Below are 22,118 nucleotides of genomic sequence, written 5' to 3' on the forward strand. Positions count from 1 at the left end.
GGCTTTTCTCAGAGAGCAAACACTTCTCAGCCATTAGAGGACTGCACCTAACACAATTAGCAGACTTTCATAAGCTAGTGCTATACCCTTGGCAGTGTGTTACTGACTTAGAATATATACCTAAGAAAGGAATATACACAAACTCTCCAGACCAAGGGTCCTGGTTACCAGGTATCCTGGACGCATACGCCCAACAGGGCAGCCAATAGGAAAAGGCAGAGTAAGAACCAGGAAATAATGGGGATGCATCAACCGCAGCAGAGTCCTGTCCCTGGAGGACAGTCCTGTCCCTGGAGGATAGAGCGAGACGGATGCCGACTGAAAAGCCTCTGCAGATGCACAGAACCCAAGGGGCTGGGAAGGGAGGCCATTCATCATGAAAGGTCTGACTTCTGACCACTCATCATGACTTCTAGAAAAGGAGGTACTCGTTCCCCATGGTCGGTTAAATCTAGCAAAAGGAGAACACAGACCAGGAGCCACTTCGGAGGCCCAGCTTCCTGGTACAGGACGCTCCGTTGCATAACCTGTCTACTGGCAGCCCTGTCCCTAAGGTGATGGGGAGCAAGGCACCCAGCAGAGGCTCTCCTGACCCATCTTAAGCTCACTCTCCGGGAAGCAGGACTCTGCAGGCCGAGCTGTCACCTGGAGCTGTCTCAGCAGCATGATGGCCAAAACAGCTCAGAGTCAGCCTTACGTGCACGCAGAATACGGCCATCTACGCTGCTCCATCATATGTTAGGATGACCCAAGGGTTCCTCCTCACTCCCCTTCCCCTGTCTAGTCACAGTGTCTAACACTCGACTTTCCTCTATTTTTTTCCTAATTAAATTCCCAATTCACTGAATTATCCCTATTAACTCACTAAAGAAGGCTGCCTGCTTCTGCAAAGGTATATTCAGTTTGTCTAAGCCTATCGTCATTAGCTTTTCAATTCCAACAAACAGCTCAGAGCTTCTTTAGAAATAACACTAAAGACAAAATGCTTTGGTGAGGGGGAGGTCAGAGAAACAGATCTATAACATGCACCAGCTTCTAGGGGAAGGTGTGGGTTTTAAAAAGGCACCAAAGAAGAGGCCCGAGTACTTCACCCCACTTCAGAATGTCATTTGGACACAGCTGAGGAGTTTTGGGTAAGAAGCGCATCTGGAGCCTGGGAAGAGAGTCTCCTGGGCTTTGCAGGGGGCACCTGGAGACACCCACAGCACCGAATGTACGGCAGGAAGACCTCCAGGAACGAGGAGAGGAAAACGCAGTTTGGGGTTCACTCAACTTCAGGTGAGGAAGAGAGAAGCCCCACTGAAGAGGCTCTTAGGACCTTAGTTGAGTTGTGCCACTAATTCGAGGATGGTGCTGGCACGAGTTTACCTCCCCAAAGACTTGGCATTCAGGACCCATCTTAGTCTACCTAGTAGGGACCATTTCGATTCTAACTTTATTTTCAACAGATTAACATAGAGATTCTGATGAATCTGCTGAAAGTAGAATGCTGAGCCAGCATTCCCTGCTTCCCAGAGCATCTGTGTCACTGATACAAATCAAGCTGGCTGCCTGGAGCAGACTTTACCTCGCTGGAGTTGGTGGAGCTCTGAGGTAGCTGGGTTCCAGAAAATCCATGGCTGCTATTCGAATCAAATATCTGACAGACAGGGGTAAAAGAAAGAGAGAGAGAAAAGAAAAATGGCTCTGAGAAGTTCATATGGCATCCACCCTTTTACAGTGTTTAAAAATTAAAGTTGTGTAACGTAAGATCTTCATTTCTCAATTTGTAATGTCTAATATTGTAACCCAATTGAAGGTCTAACTTTGAAGAAAAAAAGTTGCTTTCTTTCTTCCTAGTCATGTATTTTACTTTTCTATGATGTCATGTATTATTCAAGTCATTCTGAATCTTTTTGATGTCACTTTTGACAAGTTCACATTTTTGAAGAGATGGAACAGAGCTCAGAGTTGGCAAAGGCTCCAGAATCAAGCTTATCCTTTCTTTTAATGCATGCAGAATAAATTTTGAAAGAAAACAGCTAAATGTTAAAAGTGACTGTGTTTGGATAGACAGACTGCGAATCATTTAAGTTTCCAAATTTCCTTCTAAATTTTGTAGATAACTAGCATTAAAGATCATGTAAACATTTAATAAAATCTACTAAATCAACTTGATTCAATTATATAAATACTAATAATATAGTTGGTGTCATCTTTTTTTTTTTAATACAAAAACGTATGTTCAACCAAATGCTTTTTTGTCCATCAACAAACCTTTTGTTGGGAACATTTACCATATATGCTGGGGTAAAGACCATTTTAAGCTCATTTGTAATTAGCTAAACATTTACAACTAAGAAAAACAAGCAAGCTATCCATTTTAATGACCCAAAATTGATCATCTCGAATAAAATCATGACTGGCCTTAAAGACATTATTTAAACATCTCAGAAGTTCAGCTCAGGAAACACAGGCCCAGTGTGAGAGTACGAATTTGTGACCATAAGTCCCAGCATTATGTGCAACTATAATGCACCAATAAAAAAAAAAATATGGTGGTGGGAGAGAAAACCTAGGCCCAGTATAGCCAATGACTTATGACTACAATGCATAATGTAAATTAAAATACAAGTAGAAGTATGACTTTAAAGTGTGATATTCTTGGCTATGTAAAAGAAGTCACGTGTTTCTGCTATCTTTCCATCAGCTAATCCACTCCCTCCAACTTCTGTGACCTTGTTGTTTCAAGGTCTTAGGTAAGTCAAAGAAGTTGATACTAGTCCTTTTATTCACTTAATTCATAAATGTATTATATACTTCTGAATAAAGAGCTACACATGAATTAGAAAATAAAGTTCCACGAAATGTGACCACTCTTTCCCATGACACTGAAAGCATATTCAGAAGAATGGCAGCCCACTGAAAACAAGACCAAGAACTCCTCCCCAGGGCACTGCACACATTCTCCCCACTCACAGGATCAGATCGTCACACCACTTATCTTTCTACAGTATTTGAAAAAATAATAACCCTAAAACATACCAATCGCACGATGAAACTCCTTGTCATAGGCTATGTTATGGGCATTAGGAAACACTTCAGATCTGAACACAATTCGCTATACTTGGGGCCACATTCCAGGAGTAAATGTTCAGGCTGTCTTTTCTTGGTGAAATGGTAAAAGAGCCACTACTTCTAAAGGGAAAATAAGCAGCAGCAATTGTCCAGTGTTTTAGGGTTTTGGATTCAAGGCAGGTAAGTCCCAGCCCTGCCCCTCGTGTCAGTCTCCTTTTCTATAAAACAAGCTGATAAAATTCCTTCTTCATATTTCAAAGGTTTGAGTGAAAAAAGAATCCAGCACCATCAACAGAATTTAGCTGCAGTCACTCTGATTGGTATTAACTTTCTATATTTATTTGAATATGAAGGCTATGGGAAAATAAATGTTAGAACCAAAGGCACTGAAGAGTGTGGATTATTGCCTGATAATTCTTCGTGTGCCTAAGCACTATACAAGGTTCCCGCAGGTGTGCATGGGCACTCAGAGCAACTTGTATATACTTCCCTTGGAATCAAAAGTCCGTGCCAAGATGGATTGCTTTGAACAGCTCTTTTTTTGTGGGGGAGGGTACTGGGGATTGAACTCAGGGGCATTTGACCTCTGAGCCACATCTTTAACCCTATTTTGTATTTATTTAGAGACAGGGTCTCACTGAGTTGTTTAGCGTTTTGCTAAATTGCTGAGGCTGGCTTTGAACTCACGATCCTCCTGCCTCTGCCTCTAAAGCCACTGGGATTACAGACATGCACCACCATTCCTGGCCTGAACAAACTCTTATTTCACCCTGAAGAGAGCATGAACACCTCCGGTTCATCGCAGGCCAATAAACAGGGGCTTCAGGAAGGTCAGTCCAGCTGGAGTCCTCCTGAGCCGGGACTCACCTGAGTCACGGATGCTCTTTTCTCCCTCCCTCTCCTTGCCAGCGTGTCCAGCCCTTTTAAGGAAGAAAATATGCCCTTCTTGCTCCTCCCTCGCTGGGTCAGCGAAAGGGTTCTTTTCCGGAGAGCAGAGTCATCTCTTGAACACACCTAATTTAAAACAGTTTAGAAAAATCAGAGAAGCATTAACAGTCGTCCTGGAAGAAGGAAGCTCTGCTCACTAGAAACCTGTCCTGGCGGGTGTCAAGGGCTGCTGCGTGTCCCGCGTACTAGGACGGCACCCACCATGCAGCTCTCTCCTACCAGGCAGCACAAGCCAAGGTGGAGCTTTCAGACTCCCCACATGGGGAGCAGGGTCACAGACAGTCACAGACCCAGTTCAAGACACAGACGCCACCTCAGGAGCAAACCCAGAAAACCCAGGGCAGCTCTGACATGAACAACCCTCCTTGCTTCCTCATGCCACTGTCACTACTCCTCAAGGATCCTGCGTGCCCGGTGGCATGCAGAGGAGCTGAGGGCAGGCAGGTGCGGACACGAATATGGACTAACTGTCCACTAGCAGTGCGGTTCCTAAAACATGCAGCAGACAAACTGGGCTCTCTCTAGTCTCCTCTGCACATCCCAGCCCCTGGTCTTTGCATGAGCCTCGTCACACACTAGATTCACTTCCCACGGAGCTGAGGGTGACAAGCTGGAGAAGGAGAGCCACTGTGATCCTCTCCCAAGGCTGTGGATACAGCCTTCCTCAGGAACTTACCAGAGCATGGAAAGAAGACACGGATAAGACTCCCAGCCTGCCGAGGGCCAGCTTGGAGGGACGGCTGGCGACTGCGAGGAGATTCTTGGGGTTCGGTAACTCCCCGCCTTGTAAGCTGGCCAGGTAGCAGCGCATCCTGAATAGGTCCGTGTGAAATTTCTCCAGATTCTGCTCCCACTGTTGGATCTTAAACAGCAAAAGCAGAGGGAACTTGAATAAAACTTAGGAGTTTGCATGGACCAAGTAGAAAATGCAATCAAACGTCAAGGAAAAATTAGTTTCAGCTGGAGTTGCAGAGGTTTAAACCAGCCCTCTCTGCTCGCCACTTCCGGGCTCCCAACAAAATACACTTATCAGGGCAGCCAAAAACCAAGGGTGGCTGGTGGTCCCGATCCCGTGCCATGCCAAGATGGCATGATCGTTGGAGAACTCCGGCATTAAACCACACTGACTTACAACAGGATGCAAAATCAAAACATGATTTTTTTCCCCTTTGTTTCATTTCCCTTCCCATTTACAGCCTCTGATCCGAAAGTAGATTAACTGAACTGGTTCTGTGAAGGCAGGGCCTCTGCAGCCCTGTTCACTTGAGTAACTGACTCGGAACAGTAAGAAGCAAATGGACTTGGGGGGGGTGAGGACAAACAGAGCTGGGACCGCTATTTCAGGGATCTTGAGAATAACAACCATCTGTACATCTGAATGAAATTAAAGAATCTACAGTTATTTACACAACGGAAATTCCTCCTAGTTCTTCAAAACTGAAGTCCTGAGTGGGTAAAGAAACAGTCCGACCCTGGGGGCCTCTGTCACTTTCCCAAGGATGTCACAGTGTGTTACACACAAGCATTACTCCATTAAAATGGAAATTGTAGGTGGAGAGAGGCTCTGGTCACTTGCCAATATGGAGCTCTGAAGCCAAGCAGAAAGCTGGCTCCACAGGTCTGGGGGACCATCTCAGAACACAAGAGGCCTACAGCAAGGGCCCGTCATGAGGAGCTCAGGACAGGGATTATGCCACTGCCTTTGCAGCCGCCGCATCTCCAGTGTGCCGAGGTGCTTCTTAATTCTGGATCAATGATAATCTGGAGGACTTCCAAGCCTGGGCACTGAGACCCCTTCAGTCTCTCCCTGCAGAAAAGTTACAAATTCTGGGTATTCCCCAGACTCCTCTAAGTTGTCTGTATTACTTCCTTAGGAAGGTCACTGAACAACTTTTCTGTGGGAAAGAAATATAATGGCTATAAGACCTTAATAAATAATTCCTTGATTCATCAGTCTAAGTAGATCAATGAAGTCACTCACGAGGGCATTGAAAGGGCCTGAATGTCCACAAGGGATTTAACCAGGGTTAGGGTCTGCATGCCCTTGGACGTCTCTCCCCCTGGAGATGGCCCTCTTCTCCTCTGAAGGTGTGTCTGCTCTTCTCTATAGATCTGTCTGGGGGTGGGATTTTCTGTATCCTTGCCAATGGTGGAGTAACTACTGGTGTTAACCTGAGTGAACACCAGGACACGGTGGCTTTTAAAACAGAGATGACTCAGTCTTACCCCCAAAGAGTACACCCATCAGGTCCCAGGCTTAAGACAGTGTAGATTTCAAAAGTGCCTCCTGTGATTCTGGTGCCCAGCCTTAGTGAGGACCACTGCTCAAAACCAACAGGAGACTTCAAATGGGAGCTGCAAATCTCTTCTTGGTCTCACCAAATTAGAGAACTCTAGATTCCAGATGTGACAGATAGGGATAAACGGAGTCTATCAGGACCCCAAGCTGCAGTGGAAACTAGACTTCCAGCTCCACCTCATAAACCTCTTCCCCTCTAGATGACTCCTGAAAATCCATAATCACAGACGTTCTCCTTTGTCCTCTCATACTATGTAGATATTTCCAGATTGGGTGACATATTGAAGCTTACAAGACCTCCCTCAACACACACACACACACACACTTAGTGTGAAATTGCTGAGACTACTTTCTGGGAGGTCTGCTGGGACTGCAGACCTGAGAGGAAGGTAAACAAAGAGTCACTTGCTGCCCAGAGGAAAGATGTGCAGACAACCATAGTGGATTAAAAGGATGAAGGAAATAAGAGCCCAATCTGGACCAGTCACCGCAGGTTAGGAAAGATGACAATCTCTTACACTTACACCCAGTTCTACAACCTACAGAGTATTTTTTAAAGTGCCATTTAGTGTATTCATGTGAATACCCATCAAAGTACCACTGAAAGGCAAGGACAGTTTGATCCTACACAATATACAAGGAATCTTAAAATTTTGTCAAGGAAAAAAAAAAAAGAAAGAAAACAACAAAATTTTGTCAACACTCCTCTAAATCTCTCCCCCCAAAATGCAAGTGAGTTCATTACAAGAACAGGAATCCAGATGCTTTCATCTGCTGGAGGACGGAAACACAGTGGGACCCTAACAGACCAAAAGAGACCTTACAAAGACCATGACTTTGGCTAATGTATGTGACTAAGTTCCAAGAGTATAAGTACCTCAATTAAGAGTGTATGCTGTAGAGGCATTTTAAAAATGGAATTTAGTAAAAAATGCAAAGGAAAGTGACTATTTCAACCGTGCTCTTTATCCTAATCCTGACATCAGCTTTTATGATGGTTAATTTTATTGTACTTGATTTTGGCCCCAAGTGTCCAGATATTTGCTCAAACAATATTCTGAGTGTGTCGGTGAGGGTGTTCTTGGACGCAATTAACATTTAAATGGATAGACTGAGCCAAGCAGACTGCCCTCCCTAATATGGGTGAGCCTCATCCAAGCAGCTGAAGGCCTGGTCAGACCCAAAGGGCTTGGAGCAAGAGAAGTTCCCTGCCTGACTGTGAACTGGAACACTGGCTCCTCGCCCTGGGTCTAGAGCCAGCCACCGGCTCTCCAGCTTGTCCTCTCCTGCAGACCTTGAGACTTCCCCACCTGCACGATCACCAATTCCCTGGTGTGACTGTTTCTCCAGAGACCCTTGAGTAATACAGTCTACCCCATGGATCTCTATGGCAGGAGAAGCCATCATCAGTTGCACATCTACTGCATTTAAAGACAATAATTACCTTGTTTTTAAGGTCATCGTTCTTTATACAGAGAATCAGTTACTGAGCTTAACGGAGGATTTGTGGTTGGATAAGAAACAATGAGATGTTTGACTTTTCTTTCTGCACTCACCAAAGTTCTAGGGAGTGGCTAGAAGATCTGCAGGTGAAAGTGTGCTGTGAATGTGGATTCAGAGGGGCTCTTCTTGGTCTCACCAAATTAGAGAATTCTGGATTCCAGACGTGGCTGGTTTCCTAGAGGGGAGGAGGTGGCAGAGGGCTGAATCCGTGAGCTCAAAACAGACCTCACAGGATCTGGAAAGTGTGGAGCAACACCTGTTTCCTCAGTAGAGGCCAAGGCCCACGGACCAGTCAAGGTCTGAATAAGCAAGCCCTCCGGACTCACAAAGACCCACACTGACAGTGCTGTCAGTGGGAACACTGCTGCCCCTGACAAGCTACAGGGTCTGCTGCCCTCCCCGCGGAACTCTGTGCTCCTGAAGCCAGCTGCAGCAACTTCCACCTCAGTGACGCAGTGAACGTCATTTCTTCCAAGGCCCCAGGTTTCCTACAGAGAAGGAGCGGAGCTGCCTACGTTCTCATTTAGGTGTCTTATTCATCTTGAACTGTTCCCCTTCCAATTTTTAACCCCGACGTTCAGATTTAGCCCAAATTTAAAGTAATGCTAACTAAAAAGAAAACATTTTATGATAATCCTGCAGACGATGAGATAAAGGTGCACTTTTAAAATGTCAAGGCAGGAACAAAAGACAGTTTCCTTAGCTATTATGCTACCTCAGTTGAATTCAATCATCATCATCAACATTATCACTGAGCTAGAAATGCCATCGGCAACTGTTTATCAGAGATTTTTTTTATTAATTCTGGAATTTTCCTCCTAACATTATTACAAACCAAAATTTTCAAAATGAATTCCTGGAAGCCAAGACTTCCCCCTCTTTTCTGAATCCCTTGCACCCTGACAACTGTCCCTGGTCATTACTTTTAAAGGTAAGTATCAGGACATGATATTAAAAACTCAACCTGTAGACTGAGCTTTCATTTCTTCTCATGGCCCTGCACAAAACAGAAAATGACAAGGATGAAAAAATTTACTCTAAGGTGGTTTTCATTCTCTTTCACTGTAAAAGGGTAAGTTACTGGCAAAATCACAGGGAAAACTCCCATGTTTAAGCTCTGACATAAATTAAATGCTAAAAAGTTTCCTTTTCATTACAGCCATAGCTATATTCATTTAATGAGCTCAGAGAGGTTATGCTCTGCTATAGAAAAGAGGGAGGGGAGAGATGAAGCCTGATGATAAAAATAACAAATGAATCAAGTGAACGATACATTTTAAAAGATGACAAGCACATTCCTACCACACCCAGTGCTCCTAGAAAACTACTTTGCACTGTGTAGTCATTTGATTACGAAATTCGGCCAGTTGTCCATGACTAGGTTCAGCCTAAAAGATAATTCATTTGCCCTTTTTGGTGGAATAAACTGAAAAACTTCCATATTTTACAAACTCTAAAACCTATCTTCATAGAAGACACTGACCAAAGACACAGATTGTGCTCAAGTTCATTAGTTAGAACAACCTGCTACAGTTTAGAGAATCAATTTTGTTTGGTTTCGAGATAAAATTTACTCTAGTTTATATATACTTCCCAAAACACTGAGCTGAAAAACCCAAGTTGTGATAACAGATGACTTAAAGGTTAATTTCTGACTTATGCCAAATAAATCATCCCATGGTTTAGAGAGCAAAGCATCATCTGATTTACCCAAATCCTACTGAGAAGCAGGGGAGCCTCCGCAGCACAGATCTGGATTCAGACCCCAGCTCTGCCACTGAAGAGCTGTGTGACGCTAGAAAATCCAATTCACCTGAGCGTACTACGGACACATCTTTACCTATGAAGTGACTATGGCCCCAAACAGGAGCTCTCTTAGTGACCAGGGAGGGAATCATGGCAGGGATCGAGGCAGGAGGAGGAGATGTGCTATGGGGAAAGACACCAGGAGCCCTGGAGAAGGACCAAGGAAGGGCCGTCTCGGAGGAGAAGTCAGTCTCCTCGAGTAAAGAGGAGCGATTCCTGGGTTCACGAGAGAGACATGGGGGCATCCACTCATGTTGCTTTAGGAGCCCGTGTTTTATAGCAGGTGTAAGATCAGCCTCAAGGAGATTATGACAGAGCAAGGTGATGGTAGTGGAGATACAGACAGAAACCAGGAACCATGGGAGTCCTTGATGGAGTGGATGGAGGGGAGTCAGGGCAGCCCCGTAGAGGACGTGCCCCTCAGCCTTCATTATAATGCTGAGCCAGGTGACAGGGAGGAGGGACAGGCACATACCCTGGAAATGGAGTCCTGTCTGTAGAGGAGACACCCACAGTGAGGAGTGGGGTGGAGGCTCAGGTGGGGACCTACAGGAAGCCAGTCTTGCCACAGTGTTGACCCAGGTCAGCAGAGCAGAGGTTCTCCGGGTCCTCATCTTGCAAGTGAGGAAGCCCACTAAGGTGTGTGTAAGCTAGACACACACACAGTCAGGTCGCCTTTCTAGATGACATCTGCTCTGGTTGTGTGGAAGACGAACCAGAGAGGGCCAAGCCGGAGGCTTCCACAGCAGTACAGAGAAGGGAGAAGGACAGCCCCTTACCTCTTCCACCTCTCACCCCGGCCTGAGACGCTGAACCGCCAGGTGCCCGCGTCATTCAGAGCACTCTGCCATGGCTGAACCTCGCCTGGAACGCTCTTCTCCATCCTCTTCCGAGTCACCCCTTGGTTTTCAAGAAGCATTCAGGCGTTTCTCCCTGAAGTCCTCAATGTCGAGGATTAGCTTCCCATTTCCGTCTTCCCTGGCACTCAAACATCATTTACCCCGAATTCAGGGTCTTATGTGGAAACTATATGCTCAGCTCTCTGTTAGCTACTAGGATGAGAGCACCCCGAGGACAGTGGTCTCTGAACCCCATCCACGTGCACTCACCGGCCCAGAGTATGCACGTAACCCAAGCTCACTCAACAACACAGACCCACCATCTCCCAGCAGCTACAGAACAAAGTCTGTTCTCCACCAGGCACCTGCATAAGCCAGCCTTGCTCCCTCAAATCCCTCTTCACAAATATTCTGCTCTCTAGCTGCTCCCCCCCACCCTGCATACACTCCTTACTGTATTTTCCTCAAAGCTTTGTTCATATTGCTCCCTTCACCAGTTTCCAATTGTCTAAATTCACTACATCTTCTTATCACGTTAAACCTTTAAGTAAACATTTTAAACGAAGCCCACATTTCACATCCCACTCACTGGAGCACTCCTGGGGGTCTGGCTATCCCCTCCCTCTCGGCCTGGTTAACACAGGAAACTGCCAGGCCCCCCCAGAGAAGGGCACAGAATGAGCCGTCTGGGGGAAGGCATCTGGGAGGATGCCAAGATGGCCTCAGGGTGGTGAGGTTTTGTCCTTATTTACTTGTTTGAAATAATAAACGGAAAGAAAATAAAGTACTAACTGGACTTAATTTACAAGGCTTCCTCCTTCAGAACTTCAAAGACACTCTGACATGTGGACACACAGTGTGGTCTGGTCCAAATTGGATATGCTCAAATGAAGGTTGCATCATCCTGCCCCATGGAAAAGCCCAGAGGCCTGAGGACAAGGCTGAATGATGGTTTATTTTAAGCAAAGCACATGACCCCGTACCAGTATGAAATTCAGCTGTCCTTACTGTGATAGTGTCTTTTTGTTAGGAAAAGGCATCGACAATGATTTCCTCCACCCACATACTTCAAAGAAAGCCTGTCCCAGGGACTTTATCTTGCATGATGTAATCTATGCTGCATATTCTGCTATTATTGGCATACATCATATGACTAGGTCTGAGGGACTTGGGGGTCTCTGGAGGAAAGTGACACATAAATAAAAGTTAGAGTTATTTTTTAAATACTTTCTTTTGTTATAAAGCTATTGTGGATGAAACTGTTTTCCTGATTCCTTTCTCAGAAGATTCCCTGGTGATGTATAGAAAACCACTGATATTTGTATGTTGAGTGTTTAATCTACTACTTTGTTAGAGTATTTATCAGCTCTAACAGTCTTTTGATGAAGCCTTTAGGGTCTTCTAAGTATAGGATTAATATCATTTGCAAATCGGGACAATATAACTTCTTCCTTTCCCATTTGTATTCCTTTGTTCTGGAAAATCTCAAATACTATATTGAACAGGATTGGTAAAAGTGGACATCCTTGTCTTGTTCTTGATTTGAAAGGAAAGACTTCCAGTTGAAAGACCTCTACAAGGAAAATTCCAGAATGCTGAACAAAGAGACCAAAGACACCAAAAAATGGAAGGAAGTACCATGTTCATGGATAGGCAGAATTAATATTGTTAAAATAGCTACTGCCAAAGGTCACCTACAGATTCAATGCACTCCCAATCAAAATCACAAGATATCTTTCTCAGAACTAGAAACAACAGTCCTAAAGTTTATATGGAAGAGCAAAAGACAGAGAATAGCCAAAGCAATTCTAAGCAAAAAGAATAAGGCTGGAGGCATCACAGTACCCAACTTCAAATTATAATATGGCACCACAGTAACAAATGCAGCTTGGTACCGACATGAAAACATACGTAGACCAATGCAACAAAATAGAAGACATACCCACACAGCTATGCTCATCTGATTCTCAGCAAAAAGTTAACATTGGAGAAAAGACACTTGTTTAACAAAAGGTACTAGGAAAATTGTATATTCATATGTAGAATCTAGATCCCTATCTCTCACCCTGCACAAAAATCAATTCAAAAATGGACCAAAGACCTTGAAATAAGACAAAAATTTTGCAACTACTAGAAGAAAATACAAGGAAAACAATCCAGCATATTGGCTCAGGCAGAAATTTCCTCACCTGAACTCCTGTAGCTCAGGAATAATATCAAGAATGAATAAATGGGATGGCATCAAACTAAAAAGCTTCTGCACTGCAAAAGAAACAATTAACAGTGTGAGGAAGAAACCTACAGAATGGGAGAAAATCTTTGCAAGCTACTCTTCCGACAGAGGATTAATGTCTAGAATGTATAAAGAATTCAAAAAAGTCAACACCAAAGAAACACCCCACTCAACAAATGGGCAAATGAACTAAATAGATGTTCCTCCAAAGAAAAGGTAGAAATGGCCAACAATCATAAGTAAAGAATCTTCATCTCTCATCATCAAGGAAATTCAATCAAAATGCCACTGAGATTTTCTCTCACTCTAGTTAGAACATCAGAAATACAAATGACAATAAATGCTGGAGAAGATGTGGAGAGAAAAGGAACAATTACCCACTGTTGGTGGGAATGTACATTAGTACAGCCACTAGGGAAATCAGTGTGGAGGTCCCTCAAAAGAGTAGGCATGGAACCACCATATGACCTGGTCATACCATTCCTCAGTATTTACCCCAAAGAACTGAAGTCCACATACTATAGACACATGTGCAGACCCATGTTTACAGCAGCATAATTCACAACAGCCAACCTATGGAACCAGCCTCAGTGTCCACCAATAGAAGAATGGATAAAGAAAATGTGGTATGTGAACGCAACAGAATTTTAGTCAGCTATAAAGAACAAAATTGTGTCATCTGCAGGAAAATGGACGGACCTGGAGAGTATCACGTTACTCAAAACAAGCCAGATGCATAAAATTGAGGGCTGTATGTTTTTTCTTATATTTAGAAAAAAGAAAATAGAAGAGAGATAAGGAGGATGGAGGAAGGAGATGAGGGGATGGACAAGGGGAGGGCAAGGCAGGCACTGGGGAGTCAAAGTTATTAAAGTATGCTGTGCACACGTGCCAATATGTCACAATGAGCCCACTATTCAGTATAATTACCAGGCACCCAGAAAAAGTATGTAGTGGACTTGAGACTTTTAAATGGTAAGTGCACTGAATACTGCTCTTTCATAGAGGTTTTAAACACTGTACGTGTTTGGGATATTGGGAGCCTGGACCTAAGTGGCCTCAGCCTGTAAATACCTTTGTGGTCACATTACCATTTCCTAGTCAAAGGGGATCTCATAAAAGCAATTCCAAGCATGCGCTTACTTCCCTGCTGTGTGTCTGTGTGTTTCTCAGTCTGTGTGTCTGCAGGTCGAGAGTAAACAGTTCTTTCACCTTTCATGGCCAGATGTGATGCTTTTCAATAACTGCAAAGTCCTTTGGGAAAATAGGACTAAATTATAACCTAAAAAACTATTCAGGTGAAATTTCTAAATATCAATCCAAACAGGACCTTACCTGAAATTCCCTAGAATACAACTAGAAGATGAGCTTGCAGGAGGTGTGTGGGGGGTAGGTGGAGGAGGTACAGGAGCAGGGAGGAAGCCAGTGGGGTTGGAGCCTGAGATGAAAACCAAGGAGCACGAGGACAAAATAACCAAGATACGGACTCTGGCAAGAGTGGACAATGGGCCCCAAGTGACCATCACCCTAATTCTTTATAAGAGAAGTAACTCTTGAGGCCAGTCATTCTGGACCCTTCGATTTGTGAAAGGGTTTATGCAAGGGTAACCCCTCCCAATCAGAGAATGGCACCAAAGGTGACATCATCCATCAGGCATTCACAAACTTCAGGCAGGCAAAAAAAAAAATATCTACCTAATGGAAAATTCATGTGCTTGGACTTCTTGTGGTCATAAAAAAGGCTCCATATAGGGGCTGGGGCTGTAGCTCTGGTTGAGCGCTTGCTTAGCATGCATGAGGCACTGGGTTCAATCCTCAGCACTACATAAAAATAAATAAATAAAATAAAAGTATTGTACTCATCTATAACTTAAAAAAATAAATAAATAAAGGTCCACATACATAAAAGGAGCCTGTCAATGTTCCCTCATCTCTCCCTAAACCTAAATCTTCAACTAAATGTAAGGCCCTGAAAACTCTAAACTGAGCGCCCCTTCCAGACATACGGTTCGAAAGTTAAGCTCGGGAGACAGAAGGGTTGAAAGTGTGCTTTATCCCACCACTGTCCTATGTGGTCTTTGACGAGGGCACCTGAGCACTCTGTGACACCGGACCCCAAGAGTTATATTTCTCCCAGCAGAAGGGCTGTCACGACTGGACCGTGGAACCTCAGGACCCCAGGTGGGATGCAGTACAAAGAAAACACCAGGATAGCCATCTCTCCTTCAGCTCTCCCATCACACCCTGGGCAGAGCTGGGCACACCCTGCATTCCCCAGGCAGGAAGCTGGGCAGTGCCGTCATGCAGCCTCAGGACCAGCCTCCTCCCAGATGTGAGCAGGGGGGGCTCTGGCGGGCTGCGGGGGTATTCCTGCCAACCCTTTGCCCCTCCACTCCTGCTCTCTTCCTGGAGTTCATGCTGCCTTCTCACCTCCATGTGAAACTGTCTTGCAGTTTGGCGCCTCCAGCTGGCAGGCTGTAGATAACGGCATCTCCTGTATCAGAACAGTTCCACTCAGGACTGGAGGTGACTCTAGAGTCCACACAGCCACAGCAGACCATGCTCTCTGGTGTCCATGTGAACTGTTGAACTTTCGTACCCCTCAGGACCAAGCCCTTGTATGCGCACATCCAGATCAGGGCCATCGGACTGCCCAATGCCTTTCCCTACTTCAGTCTGTCCTCCAAGTCACTGCCTGATCGGTCTCCCCAGGATACAATGCAGAAAACTAGATTGCTTTCTACTCTGAGTGTGGAATACAAGTTGAAATTCTATCCAAGCCTAGCTTTCAAAACCGCTAGGGCCTGAATGTGTATGCGCCCCACCCTCCAAATTCAAGTTGAAAAACAACCTTTAAAGTATTAGCAGGCCGGGCCTATAGGGAGGCGAATAGGTCAGCCACAGAACCCTTGTGAAGAGAACGAGTGTCCTTACAAAGGAGGCCCAGAGAGCCTCCCTGCCCTTTCACCAAGTGAAGACACCATCTCTAGGAGGCAGGCCCTCACCAGACCTGGAATCTGCCCTGCCTTGACCTTGGACTTCCCATCCCTGGGGACTGTGAGAAATCCATGTGGGTCCTGCTAAGCCACCGAGTTGACAGTACATTGTTACAGAATAAGACAAAACACCCTGAAAACTGCCCCAGCGCCTGTCCGGCTCACCACCAACTACTCCTCCTTTGCCAAGCCACACGCTCTGTGGTGTGCCCAGGAGCTCCATGCCATCCCTGTTACTCCTGCCCCAGGTCTTTTCATGGAAATCCCTCACGTCTGCACCACCCACAGTGTTTGAAGGCCATGTCCTCCCAGGAAGGCTCCTCAAGCTCACCCCACGACTCCAACCTTCGATCCCTCATGAAATTGGATGTCACTGAACATCCCATTCTAGAATGTTCTTTAGTTTCATATTTAACAGGTTTTCTAACTAAGTTATACACTAATTACCAACAGGGTCCCATAGTTTATCATCATTTTTATTTCTTGAAGCCAGATGCATCTGTCAGGTGGACCAGTACCTGCAGGTAAGAGGGAAAAGAACCGAGAAGGAATACAGACCAAACAGAACATAAGAACAGGAAAAGATGGGAAGAGTATTAGTCAGAAGATTCACCCATATTGCATTGTCATTTAGAAATACTAGATGAGAGGCAGAGGTGAGGTTATTTGGTTATTTTACTACTGCTAACTAATATATTCCAAATTCTTAGCGTGTCACAAATACATCATTTGAATTCATGCGCGATTCCCACTATAACCTGAATTTCTTTCTACACAATGCCATTTTTCAAATATGTTGACGATCAACTTTTGAACAAGGCTAAACATTCACACATAATGGAAGACTGACATGCGACTTGTGTAAAACATCATAGGCAAAATTTTCTAATAAACTGGTCCAAATCTCTGTGTTACTATGGAATATTTTTAAGAACCTCATTTTCAAGTAAAAAGGATAAAAAATTCAAGAACCTGCCAACTTATCATCACCCTATTCTTTGTTCAAGTACTTAAGTCACTTGGCAACGGATTCTGGAAGGGCCACAGTGGACACGGCATCTCCTGGACCCCTTGTTGAAAACAGAGGTGTTCTTTCAAAGCTCACAGCTGGGTGCCTCTGGGGACTGACCTCCACTGAAGGGAGCTGCCAGGCACAAAAGCCTGGCCCCCTTGCCACGAGGCAGACAGCTCTGCAATGGCCACCCAGCTCCAGGGCTTCCTGTGGGGCCTGCCCGGCTGTCACAATCCAGTTCCGCTCCTTACTCCCAACCAGTGTTGCTCCTGAGGGCATTCCAGTAAGACTCCTCACCAATACTTCTCCAGCTCAGTCTGTTTCCCAGGGAACCTGACGAGAGAGGAAGGCTAGAAATTTCACGAGCTCTTTCCCAAGTATTGAGGTGGTCCAAGCAAAGAAAAATAAAAAGTAAAAAGCTACTTTACCTCCTTTACAATGCATATGGGGTAGGAGCCACCCAACGGCATGAACGTGGCAGCAGACCAAGGAAAGCATTTTCCCTGTTGTCTGTTAGTGGTTTCTGGACTCCACAGACACAGGAATAGCTAGCTGCATTACACCAAACCCCCCTTCCCAAGCCATCCTTTGAATTAGGATTTAGCTGTCCAATCCTCTGGGGGTTTTATCACATGGATTTTGTCCAGAAAAATAACAATTTTTCAGATAATCAGCTGGGCCAAATGGCACCACTTAACATAGGCAAAAAGATATGGTTATAACTATTTCAATATATAGGTTGAGCGACCCTAATCCAGAAATCCCAAAACTGGAATGCTCTAGAATCCAAAACTTTTTGAGTGTCAATATGATACAAGTGAAAAAACCTACACTATGAAAATTTGTTTCATGCACAAAATTCTTTAAAACATTATGTAACTTACATCCAGGTTATGTGTTTAACGTGCATATGAAACAAATTAATTTCGTGTTTTAAGTAAAATTTCTGTCTAATGCATCAGTCTGTCCAAATTGGTGTGTTATTATGGAATTTTTCTTAAGTCCCATCCCCAGGATACCTCATTGTATATACGCAAATATTTCAAAATTCAAACATTTTAAGAAAATCCAAAACACTTCTGGTCCCAGGCATTTCAGATGAGGGAAGTGCAATGTGTTTCTGATCAGTCACTAAAGGTTGTAAAGTGAACCACATCACCTGTGTCACACAAGATGGCCATAAGTACGTGAACTTAGAAGCCACAGAAACCTTTTCCCCCAGGAAACTGGTGCAACCACTCTGGAAAGCAATATGGAAATTCCTCAGAAAACTTGGAATGGGACCACCATTTGACCCCGTTACCCTACTCCTCGATATATACCTGAAGGACTAAAAATCAGCATAAAATAGTGATGTGGCCACATCAATGTTTATCGCAGCTTCATTCACAATAGCTAAGCTATGAAACCAACCTAGGTGCCCTTCAACAGATGAATGGAAGAAGAAAATGTGGTGTGTGTGTACACACACACACACACACACACACACACACACACACACAATGGAATATTACTCAGCCATAAAGAAGAATGAAATTATGGCATTTGCTGGTAAATGGATAGAACTGGAGACCACTATGCTAAGTGAAATAAGCCAATCTCCCAAAACCAAAGTCTGAATGTTCTCTCTGATATGCAGATGCTGCACAATGGAGGGCGGGGGATAGAAGTTCATTGGATTAGAAAAAGAGGGGAATAAAGGGAGGGGGGATGGGAATAAGAAAGACAGTAAAATGAACCAGACATAACCTTCCTATGTTCACACATGAATACATGACCAGTGTAACTCCACATCATATACAACCATATGAATGCGGATTTTTACTCCATGTATGTTTAATATGTCAAAATACATTCTACTGTCATGTATAACTAAAATGAACAAATAAAAAAAAATAAAGAAAGAAAAGAAACCATTTCCCCCCGAGTATGTGAATTATGATCATAATTCCAGTCTGCACTCTTGGTTGCTGTACCTGGTTCTCGATGGCCTTCCTGTTCCTGGGGTCGCTCACCACGGACAGCTGCAGCTCCGCCATCTTCTTCATCTTGCTGTCCATGTCGATCTTCTGGAGCAGGCTTCTCGTCTGGCTCTTCAGCAGCCGCACCGTGTCCTCTTTCCCATGCTTCTTTGCAAAAAGGGATGCACATGCAGAATGGATGGCAGTGACCCAGTTTTCCAGGTCTGTCTGGCTGGTGGCCTAAACAGAGAGAGCAGGGAGATGGTTTGAAATTACCTTGACACAAAATTTCTCTCCAAAATGGCAGGCTGGGTTTGGATGAGTGAATCCCAAGAAATATCTGCATTTCATAAAAAAAGAGTTTAATTTCAAAAACACACCCAACCACTCATTGGGCTCAGAGGACCAGAGAGAACGTGGACTGCGGGGCAGACACAACCCTGGCGCCCTAGCCACGAGCCGCCAGGAGTCAACAACAGAAGTGATGGAAACCGAGGCCACATCTATGCTGCTCCATCATGCCACTCTGAGTGGCTGCTTCTCTTCATCAGTCTAATAGAAGAAGAAAATATTGGGGCTAAAACACAAAATCTGGATATAAAATTATGTCTACAATGTGGCTTCAATTATAAAAAAAAAATCAATAAAAAATATAGGGAGAGGTCGCACACTAAGGACACTAAAGTAGAAGTCTTCCAATACTGGGCGTTTGTAACAGTTTCTCTTTGGTAAGTGACTTCGGATGCAAAGACCGCATTATTTTGATAAAAGGAAAATATTTTAACAACTATAAGGAAAGCCTAAATTAAGTGGAATGTGCAAATATATGTGAAGTTAAAAAGGCTGAGAAGCACTTTCATGGTGTTCAGAAATGTCCGCATATACACAAGCCAAAGAGTGGATCTTCCATTGGCCTCTGGGATCATCGAATAGGACCAATTGGGAGAGAGTCTTAGAACTAAGAATATTCAGCGTGAATAACAAAACATTAGCCTCACACTCACTCCTAGCAGTCCACACAGATTTAACATAAGGGGTTTACCTGCCTGCATTAAGGTTGACATCAATTCCTTATTTGGCTTTAAAACATTATGAAAGGTATTAAATGATCTTTCTGTTAAGACACTTCAGGCCCTGATTCCTATCAGTCAAGTCAGTTTGGGGACAGAGGTAAGGCTGTTCTCAGGAAACCCCGATGCAGTGGCACTAGAGAATTCTAGACTCCCAAAGTTGGTCTAGAGAACATTTGTTCTGCAGGGCTTCTGAGGGCACCTAGGACCAACTTTACCAGAGACCTAAACCAGGATCCCTGAGGTTTCTTTTCTTTTTTTTTAATTAATTTTTTATTTATATATAACAGCAGAATGCATTGCAATTCTTATTACACATATAGAGCATAATTTTTCATATCTCTGGTTGTATGCAAAGTACATTCACACCCATTCGTGTCTTTATCTGTGTACTTTGGATAATAATGTCCATCACATAGGCTCTCTGAGGTTTCTATGAGCCCTCCAGCCAGACACAATCTACAGCCCACGCTGCATCTACATCAAGCACTAGGCTTGGATTAGGAGGCATTGGAAGGGCACATTTCACTTCCTGTTTATCACTCCCAACTCTTTTGAGTGGATTAATAATAACAGTCAAAATTTCTTAGCCCAATGGCACCTGGTAGAGCCAACCACCTGGGAGACTGAGGCAAGAGGAGAGTTTAAACTCAGGAATTTGAGACCAGCCTGGGCAACCTAGCAAGACCCCATCTCAAATAACTGTTAGCATTCCTTTAGGACTGAACACATGCATATGATGATATTTACCCTCAAAGCAATCCTGTCGGGTACGATAAACATACACGCTGAAGGGTCTGAAGCTCAGAAGTTCCCCAAGTGCTCCACGATGACCTACTTACCCCAGTACAGCACCAGAGTTCAAATGTCAGGTTGACCCAGGACCCCAGGCTCAGCACCCCTATGCTCCACCACTCGGCCTTTGGAACTAGAAAGTGGCTCAAACTTCCAACAGCAGATAGCCTGAATTTTCACATCCGAAGGCCATTTTCCCGGGGAAACAAGGCCTCACTTGTCCAGGAGGTTTTCCCTAGAAAGCTGATTCTTTGACTTCCTCTGGAATTCTCAAGAGCCTGAGTCTCCACTGTTCCCTGGGCTTCTTTTAATAGGACTTGGCTCTGGGAATCCCAGATGCTGCATTCTCTACACCGTGAGCGGTGCTGGAGCGGGGACCATGATGTTTCTCTGCATCCTGTGAGCATCTCATGGGCCGCAGCCCTGCACTTGATAGGTGCCTGGGAAATGCCAGCTGCACCCATGTCTACACTGGCCATGGTACCAGGGCACTGGCAGATGGCACCACGGTCTGCTAATCCAAAGCCCAGCTAAGCACCTACTTCAGCTCTCGGTTTTGCCTTGTAACTCTGTTCCCTTTGATCACAGGGCAGCACCTCAACCCTTCATTCGCAAAGCCCCAGCAGTACCTGGAAAAGGTAGACATCACCAAGGGAGTTGCTGAGGCAGAACACGTTCTCCTTCTTGGGATGCTCCGGGATGGACTGCACTATGCTCTCCTCTGCAAAGAGAGCGCACCGCGGGGCACCGCTCTGATCCGTGGAATTCTTCCCATAGGTCTCGTAAAACAGCAGGGTACAGCCTGGGAAAGAGAGAAGCAAGATGATCTCCCTGCCACAAGACACAGGGTCTGGGAAAGGCATGAGAGTAAGGGATGCGTGCAAACAAGACCGCCAGCCCTACATGAGACCATCATTTACCACCACCAAGTCAGATGGCATCTGAAGTGGCCGGCTTGTCTTAACAGGCAGGGGAGTATGTTTCTGTAAATGTATCAGCAACCATGATGCCCAGCACAGACTGGGCTTAACTCCTCTGGGTTCTCTGCACACATGGCTCAGTCAATCCCCAAGGGGCCCTGCAGGAAGGAGGTGGTTATTCACCCACTCTTCAGGCGAAGACCCTGGACGATGGACTCCCTGCGCAGCCCCTCAGCTGGCACTGGGACAGGGCTATCAATGCAGGCCCTCTGGCCCCAGCCTCCCGGTTCTTGGGCAGACTACAGTGTTATTTAGGATGTATTTATTAAATAGGGGAGTCTAAAGAAACCACAGATTCTAGGTACAGTTACTGAATAAGGAGTTAACAAGAAACTACAACGAGGTAACTTTGCATTTCTGAGAAAGTGCCCCGTTTAACCTCCAAAGGCTGGGGCGAATGATTTCCTTTTAGTAAATTCTCTAATTTCATAAGTGATAGAAAATATCACAGTAATCTTACTGACTCAGGCTAAGGGAGAAACTGAGTACTCCTGAATTTTAAATATTACTCTGAGAATGTTGCTTCCTAGGCTTTTAAGTATTCATTTCCCCCGAAATTAAGCTAGTAAACAATCGCTGGTAGAAGTTACCAAGGGTCTGAAGATTAGATAGAAATGCC

General features: G+C 44.7%; 1 protein-coding gene across 1 annotated transcript in view; it reads right to left on the minus strand.

The window, feature by feature from the left end:
* Nucleotides 1–22,118, minus strand: part of LOC143642334 (rho guanine nucleotide exchange factor TIAM2-like) — a gene marked incomplete at its 5' end in the record, with an annotated part of 38,219 nt that overhangs the window by 11,303 nt on the left and 4,798 nt on the right. Inside the window, 5 exons of the mRNA XM_077110661.1 lie at nt 1,568–1,639; nt 3,925–4,071; nt 4,682–4,867; nt 18,670–18,894; nt 21,149–21,321. Of these exons, the coding sequence (XP_076966776.1) occupies nt 1,568–1,639; nt 3,925–4,071; nt 4,682–4,867; nt 18,670–18,894; nt 21,149–21,321 (803 nt within the window). The remainder of the gene's footprint in view (nt 1–1,567; nt 1,640–3,924; nt 4,072–4,681; nt 4,868–18,669; nt 18,895–21,148; nt 21,322–22,118) is intronic.

The sequence above is a fragment of the Callospermophilus lateralis genome, chromosome 11 (genome assembly GCF_048772815.1).
Source record: "Callospermophilus lateralis isolate mCalLat2 chromosome 11, mCalLat2.hap1, whole genome shotgun sequence".
In the NCBI taxonomy this organism is placed as follows: domain Eukaryota; kingdom Metazoa; phylum Chordata; class Mammalia; order Rodentia; family Sciuridae; genus Callospermophilus; species Callospermophilus lateralis.